Here is a 16602-nt window from a genome sequence, read left to right as displayed (position 1 = left end):
TGGTTATTGCCACTTTTAAATATTGTTATTTTTATTCATTGAAGTATTATGCCTCCTTCCTCATTTGCAGATGTTCCACTCCAACCACATGCAAACAAATGGTATTTATGTAAACTCAAGGAAACTGTTCCAAAGAAGATTTGCCTATTAAATAGGTATCCGAGTTACTAATGCTGCTCAAGGTTGTTTTTATTCAGCCTTTGTGGAGATTTAGCTCACTAAATGGCACATTTTTGATTGTTCTAAATCCAAACTGGCAGGAAAAAAGAATATTGCATTTATGTTTTCACCATGAAAAATTAAAATTGTATTTGCTTAAAAAGAAGCTTCTCTCTCTAACCTGCTTTAATATTGTATCCTATTCACTAGTAGCACCAGAAAGCAGTTTACATTCTCTTCCCAAGCAAAGCACAACATTACTGTGGACTGATGAGACTAATCTTCATGAACATCTCTCAAACTGCTAGCCACTTTATAGATACTAAGTCTATAGTGTCAGAGGTATTCTCTATTATATCAGCAGTTGCTACCACTAAGGATTCTTGCCAGAGATGGAGTTGTTTCTCTCCTTAATCTCTGCAATATTGAAATAGCAAGAGTTTCAAGCACAGAATGGGTTAATTCAGGCCTCTGTAAGTACTATAACTGATGAAACAAGAGGCTCTCTGAGGTTTCAGTCTTGGACAACTAACAGAAATCTATCACAGGGAGTTGCCTGCCCAGATTTTATATAAAGAATCACTATTCAATATCAATGGAGCAGGCAATATCTCTATGTTCGCAGGTGAGCCCCGCTCTGTGACCAGGCTACCCAAACCTAACCACTACTACTTATTTGTGTATCAGAGCACCAAGATGAGCAGTGACACAAGAGTGCACCTGTAACCCAAATATACAAAGTTAAAAAAGATATCAGTCACTGAGCAACTAGAACATAAAAGGTCTGAACATGAGCTGTTTGGGAAACTAAACCTCTGTCTGAGCACATCTGATCTCTTAGAACACAACAGCAGCAGCAGCAAGGCTTGTACTTCATCAGGCAAGTCATTAACCTCTACGCATGTTCATCAATACTCAGCAGTTTCCTGGCTGTGTGCCTCCAGTGCTTTGCAGCTGAAATACTACAGCTGAAAGGGGACAACAAAACAAGACTGGTGCCACACAAAACCACTATTTCAGGACAGATGGAATAAATTTGCAACCTTTGCTCATCCAATACATCCCACAAGTAAGCCAGGAACCTCAGGACTAAAATAACCAAAGGGAAAAAAAAAACAAAATTGAATTGAGGCCATTTCTAAATTGCTGGAACTGCTGCTTGAGCTCCAGGGCTAAGGTGCCTGGACTCCCTGCTTTGGATGCAACTATTCCAGCAGAAGGAACTGTTTTACTGCCAGAGCTACGCAGCTTGCTTGAATGCCAGGAACATGCCTGCACACACAAGCTGCGTCCTCACAGAGGTTTTGTCAACAGAACTACAGTGCCTGCAGGTTTTAATCTTTTAATCTTTCCACAGCCTTGACACACTCCCACCAAGGGTGCTTTGTAGCCAACTGTCCACAACCACCAGCCTTTTAGGAACAGAAAGAGACCTGCCAGCCACTGCTTATGCAAAATGGTTCTAAAGAGAGCCATCCCCCTTCTGCCTCCTAACATTAGAGTAATTTGAGTTGGTCTCACCTCCATCTTCTGATATAGGTGGGTGACATGTTGGTCCATGCTGGTATAGGAAAGTAACTGTTGCTTGAAAGACTAACTTTACAGCAGTCTGTTCATGGTACCACCTCCACACGTGCCTTTAGGATACAGCTCTTTAAGAAAGCCACTTCAAAGGGACATATGCCTGAAAGGAGCCTTCTGGGCCCCTGCATTTACAGGTACCTGGAGAAATCCCCAAAGCCACCATGTGAAACCCTCGTGCATAACTACAAGGAATAATAGCTGAAACACCAAGAACGCGGGTAAAAACTGGGGAGACAGGCACACTGCCAACGCTTTACCATTGCAACAACAGGGAAAGAGTTAATATATGCTCAAAAAATCCTTGGAGAAGGATCTTATAATCTCATGTCCTATGCTACAAAGGGAAACCAAAACCTGCAGGTGTTTCTCATTTAGCACATTTTGCCCATAATAAAGTACTGTGTGGTGTTTTGAGAAAATATAATCAGAAATAAATACCTACTTTTGTGGCACTGCTTTCCTACTTTTTTTCTATTTCATGAGTGAAAAGATGCAGTTACACAGCAGTGTTACACATGGTATCCATGAGATCCCTCTTACCAAGAGCAGGGAATGTCTGAGAAGGGACAAGACCCTGCACAGAATAAATTTGTAGATACATGGCAATACATACCAGAATAAGTATGCCAATATAAATGAGTCCACTATAGTTACTCTGATATAACTCGCTGTATAGACACACTTATTTTGAAATATTTTCCCTTGTGCAAAGTACAGATATTCTACACAAACATCATTTAAGTCAACCATGCCCTTTTAAGCTGTGGTTAAAGTCATTTGCTTGTGCCTGTTCAAAACACTGTTTACTACCTTTCCTGGCTGAGGGAATTCATATTTATATTAGATTTGGATGTAGTTAAATTTATAATTTAAGGTAACTATTGCTCTACCAATAACCCCTCTTCCCTTTTTGTTTTTTTTTTCTATTGCTAGAATTTTAGTTCTAATATTTTTCTATTGCTAGGACATATTTGGAGACCTTGAACAGAAAACATAATAAACCTCTGTATACCGAACTAAAAGATAGTAACCCCTTCCTGCTTCTGCAGATTTACATATCAGCTAAGAAACCAACTCTTACTTAGGCAGAAAGGCCAAGATAAAGGGATGAATTTCATAGCTCTCTCTAAAAGAAGATTCTAATTAAAACTGACTTTTGGATGGCAAACTGGTTCTGAAAGCTTAGTTGGTGAGGATTTTTTTTTAAATGTGTAAATTTAAAAATGTTATAAGCAATTTTTGAGAGCTAATAATCTTGGAATACCAGCAGCACAGCCATAACAGACATGTTTTTAGAAATAAACTACATTTAAAAGCATCGTCAGTATCTGGAGCCAACTATTTTTAAAAACCCAAACTTCAATGAGCATGCCACAGTTAAAGGAATTACAATTTTACAGAAAGTGACAAGAAACGAAACCAAAACTTAAAGTACATTAAATAAAGCAGCAAATTACTTAACTGCAAATGCTGGACTTCAAAGCATCATTTGTAACCATGCTTAGTGGAGAATAGAAAAAAAAAAACCACAACAGTCTGTGTTTGCAACAGAGATGAAGAGATAGAGCTCAGTCAATAGGCTATTGGTTATGAAGCTGCCCCTGGAACTGTACAAACACTGCATGCAAAGAAGGAAACAAATTCACTTGACCATGTTTTCACAGCAGCAGCTGACCGCTGCACATCAATCACAACTTTAAAATGAACATAGAAGCAAGAACAAACCATAAAACCTGCAATTACTTTCAGAGCCTTGAACATGTGCCACATGTGAAAGTAAAAGTTTGAGGTTACAATATATTATACCGTGCACTTCCATAGTGCCTTTCGTGAAAAACTATAAATTGCTTTTCAAAGTGTTGAAACTTATCACTGCTGTATTACAGATGGGGAAAACAGAAACAGAAGGATTAAATAGCTGACCCAAGATCTCCCAAGGAGTGGCAGAGTTGGAAATCTGAAAATCACTTTCCTACAATTTTCACCTTTATGCCCTAACCTTTAGGGCATGGGGTCAAACATATGACCTGCAGACACCACCTCGCCTGCGGCCTTGATGGGGGAACACCTTCCCACAGCTGCAGACAATCACCTGAACACAACCAGTAGTGCTGTAGCCCCAGTAGCACTGTGGCTTGTTTCTGCAGGGGCAGCTCCAGCAGATCTCTTCTCTTGTCTATAACTGTTTCCCCTGACCTGCTCTCAATTTCATTTTGCATTGCTTGACTTATGTATCACTTAAACTAGCATCATGTACAGAGCATAATGCATCTCCCTGTAAGTAAAGTCTTGAGAGTATAACAATCTAGTTACGCACAAAAGTAAACAGTACCATGAACAGACTTACCCAAGTCCATGATGCATAAAGACAGAAATAGGGTTTTAACAAATATTTACAACCATCTTCCAGTAGTTTTAAAACCTTGACCAAATCCATGGGAAAAAATGTATATGTAGATTCATCATAATGAAATGTTATAGTAACACTTAATAATTAACTGTTACTATATCTTTGTAGGAAGCACTCTGCTATCACGTACTACATCAAATGCTGTAGTAACAACTCACATGAAGACCTACATTTGCCAAGCATCAGAACTTGTGGGCAAAGGTTTCCATTATACTATGCATGCACTTAAAATGATTTTATCCACCCTTGAGCTGTAGGAAAACACCATCAGTCCACTCTACCTCTAACCATGCAAAGCCAAAAGAGATGCATATTGTTTAGAGGCCGTTAGTGAAGGTGTTACACACACTACCTCAGATTAATGTAAGGGCTTTAATGATTTACTGTAGCTCAAAATTCATATTGGCTCCATAATTCAATCATAAAAGCATTATAATTGCTTTACAGGTAATGTTATCTAGGTTCACAGTTAAAGCAGGAGATAAAGTGCCATTATAACTGCAGCTACAGGTAAGGCTTGTACTATTTTAACTGCACTGGTGGAGGTGGAGCAGTGTGACACTTTTGTGTGGACAAACAATATATACTTCACTTCTGTGCCTTCTGTCAGTGCTTTGTAAACTATGGAATGACAACCAGACAGGGAGGAAAATTAAAAATCAAGAAATATGTTTGTGAACAACAACGTATTAAAAATAACTATCAACACAGTCTTTATGGAAGGTTAGCAGAGACCTTATTTGATCACAATTGTCGATTCATAGGCACAAATACATGTTTCTGGTTTTACATGCTATTTCCCGCCAGTTCACTAGCTTAGGAGCAGAGCCACCCCTAAGAGTGTGCAGGGCCCAGTGTATATCAGCCCATGTGGGACCGGGGGTGGAAAGTGGCCGGAGCATGGAGCCAGCAGCATGCGGCAGCCATGGCAGAGCTGGTGGTGCCTTTACAACACTGTCCATGGGGCCTGGGACGGTCACCCTGATTCACTTCTCCTAGGGATGGCCCTGCTCAGGAGTCAGCAATATTTTTGGGCAGAATGACAAAAATACCTGCAAACTTGACTTGTAAGATGTTGGTGTGCTGGGGTGGATGGTGGAGAGGCCCGATCATTGTTGTGGCAGCGCAGCCTCAGTCCCTTCTCCACCATCTGCCCCAAGGCACATGTGCCAAGCAAAAAGTCTTTGTGTGCTACGCTCTGGCACCCATGCCAGGGGCTGCCTACCCCTGTGCTAACTGATAGCACCATGTCAGTGACTGACGTCATTCAATCCCTCTCCCCACATACACACACACAAACACACACTGTAGGACATTCTCTCCAAAACGACCTGATGAACAATGTGTTGTATTCAAAAGCTTGTCTAACTCTGTTACACAGCTGGTCCAGTAAAAGATACCAGCATAAGAAATTTTTCCCTTTCGCAGAGATTCATAAAGCAGTTTTAGAGCCCAAGAACAGGCTAACCTGTTTTAATAGGCCATTCATCTCATGTTGGACTTAGGAAGACACAAATGAACAGGTTTGAAGTATAAAACATGATCATGAAAGGTGATTAAGAAATTAACACAATAACTAGCTGAGTATTTGCAATGAATAGCTTGCAAATTGCTCCTCTACCCCTTTCAGAAACTAGAAGTATATTTTAGAGAGAAGAACAGTTTTCATAGTTCAGTCAGTGAGTGGGACAGTGTTGTGAGAAAGATGAACATAGAGCAATTAAACCAGAAAACTACCCTCAACCTGTAACGTTAATTGGTGACACATTTTCTAAAACTAAGAGGGTCAGTCAGAATGGCCGCAAAACTTCAAGGGCCAAGAGTTAGTTTCACTGATTATTGTAGCTGCAGAAGGCAGGAAAGATTTGCACCTTATAGAGAAACTAAATCAGAGATGTATAGCAGAAGCTTCCGCGAACTTGAGCTCACTTCATCAGTAGCTGTAACCAGTAAGAAGGACAAGGGGAACAGCTGCACATTAAAATCCTGTTATGGCTTTAGAATTCATGCACACTCTTGCTTTTGCTCCTGTCTCCCCTCACTTTTGCATTTTGAAAGGGAGTAGGAAGGACTTGGGCACTGCTAACTTTTAGATGCATACAATAAAGAAAAGAAAAAGATAAAATTATCACTTGTGAGAATGTTTATTCCCCATCATGTGTCCACTACAGTCCTAAAACGAACAACTATTTGAGAGCTTCATATCTAACATTTGATTCTCTAATAAAGAAATCACACATAAAAGAAAATCCTTTTCTGGAGTAAATAATTTCAAAATACTCCCTCCTCTCCACATACTTTCCCTTTTTCTATTAATAAGAAATTTCCCATCTCTCTAACCTAACTCAAATCAATACTCTTTTCCTGTTAAATTGTGCCAAGGTGAAAAGGCATGGTAAGAAACTAAGCATCCTAGTCTCTTCTCTAAAACTTTCTGAGAGCAGTTACACCTATTGCCAAGAGTGCTTCAGATTCCTTAAACTTACAATGGCATATCAGAAGCTCCCCTTGCCAGCTAACCTGTTGGGAGTAGGAGTCACTATACCAGGGGCGGGCAATTATTTCAGGTGGAGGGCCACTTACCCAGTTTTGGCAAGCCATCAAGGGCCACATGGGTAGCCCCACCCCTTGACAGGTGCCCCGCCCCCTGGTCATACATTGCTGGACATACGTCAAGCAACATGCTAGTAAACCATGCCATAAACTGTGACAGGCCACAAATGCAAAGCAATGATCACCCATTAAAAGGACCCCCCCCCCCCCCCCCAGTATCAAGCTAGAGAAGCAGTGCTTGAAGAGGGGTAATGACTCTAGAGCCAGTTTCCAGCCAGCTTGAATGGTAGCAGACAACAAAATAAGGGAGCAACAATCTCAAGTTGCAGTAAGGAAAGTTTAGGTTAGATTAAAGTGGCCCCTTGCCCACCCAGTGCCTGCCTGGGGCTGCCTGTGCCTGCTCCGGACAGCCCTGCGTGGGCTGCGAGCAGCTGCAGCAGGGAGTGCCGGCCACAGGGCGGGGGAGAGGCTGCTTTTCCCCGGGCTCCTTCTCTATTCCTTCCCGCCCCCGCCCCTTGACAGGTGCCCCACCCCCTGGTCACCATCTTGGGACCAATGTCCCCCTTACTTGCCACGTGACCGGCATCCCGCACTGTAGCCGCTTGCAGCCTGCGTCAGCTCAGGACAGTCCTGCGTGGGCTGAGAGTGACTGCAGCAGGGAGCGCCAGCCATGGGGCGGGTGAGGGGCCGTTTTTCCCCGTGCTCAGCACCACCTTCTTCCCTGCCGGCGAGCAGGGGGTCGGGGCTGTGTGCTGCCCCTCGCCTGTACCGGGGGGTTGCGGGGCACAGGGAGTGAGTGGGCAGGGAGCCAGCAGGAGCACAGGGCCCACACTGGTGTCCCAGGGCCAGTGCCGGCAGAGCCCAGAGCAGGGTGGAAGGAGCGTGGGGTCCCAGCTGGCAGGGGCTCTATGGATCCAGGCCAGCTACCTCCTCTCCCTGCTGGTGCAGCCCAGCCCGGCTCCACAGACCCCTGCCAGCCTGTGCCCCGCTTTGGGCCCCACCGGTGCTGGTGCTGGCCCTGGGACATGGGACCAGTGTCCCAACGTCTTGGGACCAAAGACATTGGTCCCAAGATGGTGACCAGGGGGTGAGGCACCTGTCAAGGGGCGGGGGCGGGAAGGAATAGAGAAGGAGCCCGGGGAAAAGCAGCCTCTCCCCCGCCCTGTGGCCAGCATTCCCTGCTGCAGCCGCTCGCAGCCCACGCAGGGCTGTCCGGAGCAGGCACAAGCAGCCCCAGGCAGGCACTGGGTGGGCAAGGGGCCACTTTCCCCCCCTACCACTCAGCTTTTCCCCAGGGTCCTCCCATGCCCTTCCCACCCCCCCCCCCCCGCCTTCCCCCTTACTTGTGGTTCTGGCATGGGGCAGCCACGTGGTCCCAGGCCAGAAGCCCCAGCTGGGGCTTCTGGCTGGGGGGGGGCCTGCTGTTGAGAGGAACCAAGGGCAGATAATATTAATTTTCTAAATTTTTTAGGGGCCCCGCGGGCCAGATAGAATGGCCTCACAGGCCGAATCCGGCCCGCGGGCTTATTTTGCCCACCCCTGCACTATACCAATGCCCGAGCTATTTTTTGTCCCTTTTCTCAAACCTCAGTGAAAGGGATACTATAAAGAAAGCCCTTTATCTTAGGTTGTTTCAACCCAAAGTGGGAACTACCCTCTGGCTCTGCCAACTTAGGCCCCTGCTACATGTTACATACGTTAACTAGTTAATCGCACAATAAATTAACGGACCACAGGTGCAGAGTAATCATAACACCAGAAAATTACTCTCCTGCTATAAAAGGAGCCAACCAGCTACAAAGTCAGTGCTTGACAACATATAACAACTCTGTAGCTGGTTTCCATCCAGCTGTAATTTGAATACGAGTCAAGGCCTATATGCAGTGACCTGTTATCGGGTGCACCTGCAACTTCTGTTCCTTGCTAAACAAAGGGAAAAAAAAAGCCCTCTCCTCCTAGGGCTGATGCTAAGGCCCCTGCCACACATTACATATGTCAAGCAACATGCTAGTAAACCATGCCATAAACTGTGACTGGCCACAAATGCAAAGCAATGATCACCCATCAAAAGGACCCCCCCAGTATCAAGCTAGAGAAGCAGTGCTTGAAGAGGGGTAATGACTCCAGAGCCAGTTTCCAGCCAGTTTGAATGGTAGCAGACAACAAAATGAGGGAGCAACAATCTCAAGTTGCAGTAAGGAAAGTTTAGGTTAGATACAAGGAAAAAAACTCCCTCATGAGGAGGGTAGTAAACCACTGGGACAGGTTACCCAGAGAAGTGGCGTGATTTCTATCCTTGGAGGTTTTTAAAACCTAGCTTGACAAAGCCTTGGCTGGGATGATTTCCCTGGGGAGGGTCCTGCTTTGAGCAGGGGGGCTGGAGTAGATGTGACCTCCTGAGGTCCCTCCTTACTAGGGTTGCCAGCTCTGTTTGAATCTATTCCAGGAGGTTTCATTGTGATGACATGAATGAGTCATGATGTCAGGAAGGCAAATGTATATGACTACTACATTAAAAAACCCTGCTGGACTCCTGTAGAAATCGGATTCAACATTTAGTATTGATTTGAATGAATGCCCTTTCATTGATCTGCCCCCAGGTGACTCTCAGCAGTCTCCTGGAGATTTTTATCTAATTCCTGGAGGGTTGGCAACCCTACCAACCCTCCTTTTCTATGAGTCTCGGATGCAGAAGGGGCCCTTAAGGGTTTAGAGCAGCCTTCAGGCTGGGGAGAGACAAATCCCTCCTGACTTCCGGGCTTCAGGCAGCCACTGCCCCTTGCCTTTGCGTCCCAGCCCTTCTTCGTGGGGAGCACGCCTGGGACTGGAGGAGTGGAGGAATCTGCTTCTAATAAGCAAGCAGCCGGGCAGCACCTCAAGCCCCGGAGCCGGGAGGACCTGGAGCTGGGAGCACGGCTGCGGGGAGCGGAGGGGAAAGCCTCTCACCTGCGGGGAGCCCAGCCGCTGCCGCTGCCGCCCCAGCGCCCACGCAGGCAGGGCAGGGCAGGGCAGGGCGGGTTCCTGCGGGAGGAGCTACAGCCGGCCCCCTCCCCCAGGGACAGCCGGGCCGCTCCCCCCGCCCCGCTAGAGCGATGCCCCAGGGGCCTACAACCCTCCTGCGGGCATCAGGGGCGGGGGACTTTGATCCCTAAGAAGCTCGCAGGCAGTGCTGTGAGGCAGGGGGCAGGTACCACGCTTGCGGGCACCAGCAGCTTGCCCATGTGGCAGGCAGGCGGCCGGCCCTGGCAGGCTCAGGGAGACCCGCGGGGCCCCACTCGCGAGACACCCCAGGATCACGGCTTCTTTCAGCTCTTGCTAGGTTTGGGGCAGGAAGGCAGTCGCCCTCTCAGGGGTTTCAGGCCCCAAAGGGATTGGGTCAAACTGTGACTCATTTAAAGCAGAACCAAAAAGAAAAAGTCACGCCTCAGACGTGGGTCCTCCGGCAACGTTTCCCATTGCCCCGCCCCCCAAGCAGGGACAGCATCCTAGTCTAATATGCGGGTCCAGTCGCCAAGGTGGTACAAAGTACTATAAGTTTGTTTCAACTTTAGGGGACTGGATACCCCTTCTCCCCAGCAAAATCATCAGACTTCCTTTTTATTACTAGAAATAATTTTTTCTCTTCTATTTGGGTGGTGCATTCCTGGTTTTCTTCAACTGTTTCCCTTAGGCTCACCAGGGAGACTGAATCTGACAACTTGAAATCTAGCTAGGCGTGGGGGGAAATGAATCCAAAATCCAGCATTGCAATCTGCCCCAGAATCCTCCTGCTAATTTTTCATTTTATGCTAATATTTTTTCTTATCATTTTAACCAGGGTTTCCATCCCATTCACTGCAAGCGACAAAGTGACAAGATGCTGTATACTGTCAAACCAAAATAGTTTTTCCTGTCTAGTTGCTTTCAGTCACAGCAGGCTTAGGTGTCACTTGACATGGTTGTAGGTACAGCATGTGCAGACAGAAGAGCTCATTTTTAAGTTACTTCTAAGGAGAGGCATTGGCAAAGGTTTTTCTCTCTGCTAAAGGCTTAAAAGGTGATAAAAGTTAATTTCAAGGTCTTGTCTACACTGTCCAATGGGCTGTTAAATGATTCCTCCTTAAAAGGGAACGGGGAAGAAATAGTTTGTTCCAGCCTATGTATGGATGCCAATTTATTAGTGTTTGTTTTTAAAATACTGTGAAGTATTACAAGGATTTTTGTTTGAAAATTCTGCACTTCAGTTCATTACACTATTAGAAGACTATGGCTAATGGAAAAATCACTCTACCTACCCTCTTTCCCTGCACCCCCACTTTTGTCTTCAAAACTAAGAAACTAAAGGAAAAATTGAAACATTATATTAAAAACAGGGGAATTCGATAAATGAGTATTACACAAGAGCTGCCTTGAATCCAGAGAAGATGTAAATGGTAAAGAATTAACTAACTTTGCAACCTGTCAGAGCTCTTTCAACAGAAATATCAAGAGTAAAATTGCTATCTAAAAAAAGCCTTAGCATACCAATTTGGACACAGTGGGTGTGTCTACACATTCATTAATGTGCAGTGGTTACTGCACATTTAATTTAGTACTTGTATAATCAAGTACTAAATAAATGTGCAGTAAATATAGTTACTGTGCAGCAGCGCTGGCACATGCCTTTTTACTGATGCTATTTGGCAGTAGCCTAATAATACCATGATTTGTAGATGGCAGGCCCAAATCTTGCTTTTATTGAAATTCGTTACCAATGGTGTTGAATTTGGAGATTTAATTTGTGATGATTGTGTTTTTCTCTTTACAAAGACCTGTGAGAAAATAGAACTTAGTGCTACAAAAGCAGTTTCCCAAGCATCCCACTAATAAGGCTCAAGTCATTGGAATTTGTTCTGGAGCTGGAACCATAAGACTGTAGCAGAAAGCCCCCTTTTCCTCTTGCCTGCATTTGCTCTCCCCTCTTTGGATATGTTTCTCTTTTTCTACCTTTGCTTCCTTCCTCTCTCTTTCACTTTAAGATAAGGAATTGTGTTTTAAAATTTGTATGTGTGCATTTTGTATCTCCCCTTGCAGTTTGGTATTTTTATCTATTTGTGTGCCATGGCATTTGTAGCTTATATTTTATACTCCTCACCTTTCAACTTTCAACTAAATGTGTTTAGTTTCATAAGTAAGTTATACATTGTAACAATGTTAACAAGGGCAGGAATCAAATTGCCCTTCCCTGTATCAGGCTGGCCCCTGAAAGAGCGAGTGAATCAGTGATTGAATGTGTAACCTGATTGAATGTGTAATATAGTAGCAGACAGTAATTATCACCTGGAAGCTGCAGATCAACCAAGGGAAGAACTCAAAAGAAGACAATGTAACAACCGGGAAATCTCTAAACATCACTGATCAAGGGCTAGAAGCCCTGGCCTGAGTTAATCAATGCCAGAGACCAATTTTTGGGCTGAATATCTCCAGATCAACCACTCCCAGAGCCCTATTCTAAATTCATCAACAGACTCCCAAACCTGCACGTACATACGGACGACCCCTGGGACTGACAGATGCTGTCCAGTAGCCACTGGGGGGGGGGGGGGAGTCCCACGAGGGTCAACGACCCCTGGATTGGGCAAACCTGAAAACTGGGGAGTCACCAAAGTCTGCCAAGGACAGATAAAAGGCAGTGAAAAGTGACCCTCAGTGGTGCCCTCTTGATCTCCAACTCGACCAGACCTGTCCAGCCAGAAAGACCAGCCGGCGACCCCCTTCTGGAAGATAACACCACGCTGAAAGAAGCCTCAACAACAAACTCCAGCACTTGTAGGATAGGTATACCTGACTCTGTAGCCTGCTACTGTGTGTGTGTGTATGTGTGTGCATGTGTGTGTGTGTGAGGACCAGCCCCAAGGTTTATGATTACAGTGTTTCAATCTGCCTAATAAACTAGAATTTTAAGGATCCCGAGTTGGACATTTGTAGCCAACAAGACCATAAGTCCTGTCCTACTGTAGTCATTGGAGGATAACAGTGGTACTTGTTGCCTTATACCTCATTTCTCCCTCTTCCAGGTTCAGACACTGGCATCTATTCTTTTTGGATAGGCCAGTTCTGGTGCTTTCCAGCCAGATCAGAACTCTGTACCTCTTCCCAACTGCATGGAAGCTCTCCTAGTTTATTTTGAAGATTTCATAGTGTAGAGACATGTCCAAAATTAGCTTCCATGTAATGACTAAGTCTTTGAGAGAAGGAGGGAAAAAATTCCACCTGTCCCATAATACAAAGGCCAAGTAAAAGAAGCATGTATCCAATTAACCTCAATGCTGGGTCTTCATCTTGACTCCAAGCTCAGTAATACTTCTGCCTCTCACATCCATGGATTTGCATAAGCCTTACAGCTTTTAGGAGAAGACTTCTAGCACCTCCTGCCACTAATCTGGCTTTACTACAGGAGAGTTTCATTCATTTCCATGCAGGTCTCTGACAGTATATTTTTCAGCCAACTTCCTGTTCCTTATTATAGGAAAGCTCCTTGGTCTGGGAGGTATGTAGGTACAGTCAAGGCTGAGTCTGACCTACCTTAAAAGGCATGCCACCCTATTACTGGTTTAGATGCCAAGGCCCAACTGTTATAAAATCAGGCTTCACTGTTAACCAAGAAAAAGTTAACATGTCATGGCTAATCAAAGAACGTAATCTAGGTCTAAATCAGGGTCATCTGGTACAAAAAGAGAAAAATAATTTCCAAGTGAAAAGTCAGTTCTACTTCAATTTGGGTGGGAGCTGGAAGTGTCCTGTGGCTGTGCAATGCCAAGAAGAATTAAGAAAACATGCTTGAAAGTTAACCCCTTGGAACAAGTTAAGAAAAACCATCCAAGGAAGCTAGTAAAGAAATGTATTAGACCACAAGGGGGCCAAGCACTAGCATGCAAATATATAATAGAATCCCATCACCACCACTGCATTTATGCATTCATCAAAAGGATACGCAATACTAATAGGAAGGCAGAAGGAAACTTCTGCAAAAGGCATTCTTAAGAACAATAGCTAAGATTTAACAATGTTTCCTATAATTCCAGTTGAATACTAATAGAACACTGAAGTTTTAAGGACCGCTACCTATAAACAGAATTCATCACTATGGTATTCAGGTTTCCAGAGCTCCAAGTCCTTGTCCAGATGCATACAAAGAGTGATAGCAATGCCAGTATGATTGTAAGATGGTTAGACAGCTTTGTACACTAATACTTGAAAAGGATGTATATTTTGTCTTGTAAGAAATGTCTTCCATAAGCCTGCCTGCCTCTACTGTGGAACTCCTTATGGAGGCTCTCCTGAGTGCTACTTCCTCAGGTCACAATTGCCTAAACTACCTCTCCTTCCATTAATGACCAAACAGCATCACTGAGGCAACTAAGGTGTTTGTTAGATTGGAACAGGTGTTTCTTAGGTGGGTGTTTCTTAGATGGGAATATACATTGGGCAATTATTAAAGTATTTAACTGTCTTTTAGGCAATAGATGTGTTTTGTCTTTTTTGAAGAAAAGAAGAACTCATGCTCTCCATTTTTGTCCATTGTTATTTCTTCCACTCCTGTCTGTCTGGTTTCACTCTTCTACAGGTATTATGCAAAGCCAGCAGATCAAGTGCAACTTAAGAAAAGACATGGACATTACTGTAACAGATCAGTAAGAACAGTGACAAACCTGTTTCCAGCCAGCTAATAACGTGCCAGGGTTAAGTCATAGCTCCAATCCACCAATTTCTCCAATCCACCATTCACAGTTGAGTACTTTCCCTCTAGCTCATCTTTGTTACATTTGAAATGAAAAGGAATCAAACTGTATCCATAAACAGTGCTCATAAGACCGCAATCCCCAACATTTTTTATAGTTTACAGGGATCCTGAGTAAGACTGCAACAAACTCACCCACACTTTTCTTTGATGATGGGTTAGCCTTGCCATTTCTTTCAAACTCAGCAAACTGCTGTCTGCTCTTGCTTGCCACTTTGTCCAGACCTCTCTGCATCGCCTTTCTTGGGGATCCTCCCAAACAGGTTTCTTTCCAGCAAGCTGTTTTGTCAGTTGTAGTGACTTAATCTTCACAGACTCAGCTCGTCTTTACAGATCAACGAACTGTGAAAGGATCAGACTTCCTGTTTCATTTCCGTTAAGCTTTTCAAAGTTTCATAGGCAGCAAATGCTTCTCCATACATAAGCCACAAGAAAAAAAAATCAAGCATAACTCAGCTATTTATAAAGTTCAAGTTGGTTACCTCCCTGTGCATCTTCCACATTGTCGCCTTATCTCCAAAAGTCAAACAATTTTCAAACTGTGGTCCATCAACCATGGCAGACATATGGGGGGGCTTTGTAGTAGTCTACCAAAGGACAAACAGTCTGGCTACTCCTTTCCAAATGCTAACTCATCTAAAAACTGAAAACAACACAAATATTCAGTACTACTCATCTATGTAACTGTAGTTACTGATTTTTCTGCAGGGACCTTGTGATTTTGAATGGAAAGAGAGTCAGGATACAAGACTATCCCTCTGTTGAAATGTAGGCCACAAAGTGGGGTAAATGTAAACACAACCTACTTAACAGCAGGTAAATTAAAATAAGGTCAAGCAAACTCATTTAAGGAGGTTCTTGATTGTTCCTTCTCTCAGTTTAGTTAAATGATATTTGTTGTTCTGCAGTAGACTAAGCTGACTTATTTTATGACTCATGTCTTCCTATTAGTATCATTAACAAAGGCTTGATCCAGTACTCCATCAAATCCAGTCTTCTGCTCCTGAGGATACCCTAAAGCTTTGTATTTTATAACACTTGGCCTACGGTAGAGTGTGTTTGTACAGTGCTATAAATGGGAACAAATTATAACTTTTTCTTGACTCTTCCATTTATCAATTTACACAGTCCCTTTCATGCAAGGTATAATTACCCTTTTCACATGGCGTAAAGTTAACATACTTGTGCATAAAATTACCCACTCCTTTTTTTGGTGGCATTGTTGCTTGTAACATTAAGAAATTTAGCACACATAGAAGTAAAACCACTTATGGCTGTTAATCCTTCCTATAAGTCTGTACCTCAAGAATGCAAAAGTTAAGCTCTAGTCTCCCTGAGACCCAATTGGATGTTTTGGCTGTATACCAGCAACCCTGCTGAGGCTTCTTTCTGTCTCATTGTGCCCATTTACTAAAGATTTTTTTCTTTAATTTATCATAAGTATTGTTCAGCTAGCTTTAAATGCTTATCTGCACTCTTACCTTCATTTTTCAAATGGGCCATTGTATCAGACTCTCTATGGGGGAACTGGAACGTTTACTGGGGGTGGTCTTTGAAGTACGTGGGAAGGTATTAGTAGCTGAAAGGGAACAAGGGGTGAACAACCTCCTTATTTTCAATCAACCTTCCTCTTCCCTTTGTTCTATCTCCTTTCTCCTTAAAATGACAGAGAAAGCAGGGCAGTAGGCCTGTACGAAGTGGCTAGTATTTCTTTGGATTCGGCCAAAAGTGATTCAGTTTGGTGATTCGAATCACTGCCTTGAATCGATTCAGTCGAATCTGATTCAGAGATTCAGCTGCTGCTGAATCGGCTGAATCCCTGAATCAGACAGGCCCCATCCCCCACCTGCTTCCCTAGCCCCAGCCCCAGCCCCAGCCCCAGTGTCTCAGCACTTACAAAAAAAAAAAATGAGTCCCACACTCACCAGCTCCTGCCAGGCCGGGGGAGGGGGGCAATCCCTGCTGCCCCCCACTGCCCCACATTGCATGGGGGGGGGCTCTGCCACATGCCCCCAGGGGCCCTGACAGCCACTGTAGCAGCTGGTGAGTGCACAGCTTTTTTGCTTAAAAAAAAAAAAAAATTTAAAGTGCCAGGATGCAGGAGCCAGATGGGGCAGCCATTTGCGGGGCTGGGAGA

General features: G+C 44.2%; 1 protein-coding gene across 3 annotated transcripts in view; it reads right to left on the bottom strand.

The window, feature by feature from the left end:
- The window catches only part of OTULINL (OTU deubiquitinase with linear linkage specificity like), a 44550-nt gene extending 29760 nt beyond the window's left edge, over window positions 1-14790 (bottom strand). Inside the window, exon 1 of one of the 3 annotated variants that reach the window (XM_014593807.3) lies at window positions 14601-14790. In XM_014593807.3, coding sequence (XP_014449293.1) covers window positions 14601-14700 — 100 coding nt within the window. In that variant the 5' untranslated portion in view covers window positions 14701-14790. Of the gene's footprint in view, window positions 1-3666; window positions 3830-9652; window positions 9729-14600 lie in introns of those variants that run through there. The other 2 variants (XM_019483915.2, XM_059728610.1) reach the window with 2 other exon arrangements.
- Between the last annotated feature and the right edge of the window lie 1812 nt (window positions 14791-16602).

This window comes from Alligator mississippiensis, chromosome 5 (assembly GCF_030867095.1).
Source record: "Alligator mississippiensis isolate rAllMis1 chromosome 5, rAllMis1, whole genome shotgun sequence".
Classification (NCBI taxonomy): Eukaryota; Metazoa; Chordata; order Crocodylia; family Alligatoridae; genus Alligator; species Alligator mississippiensis.
The sequence above is the reverse complement of the archived record's forward strand: the minus strand, read 5'-3'. Positions and strand labels throughout refer to the sequence as shown.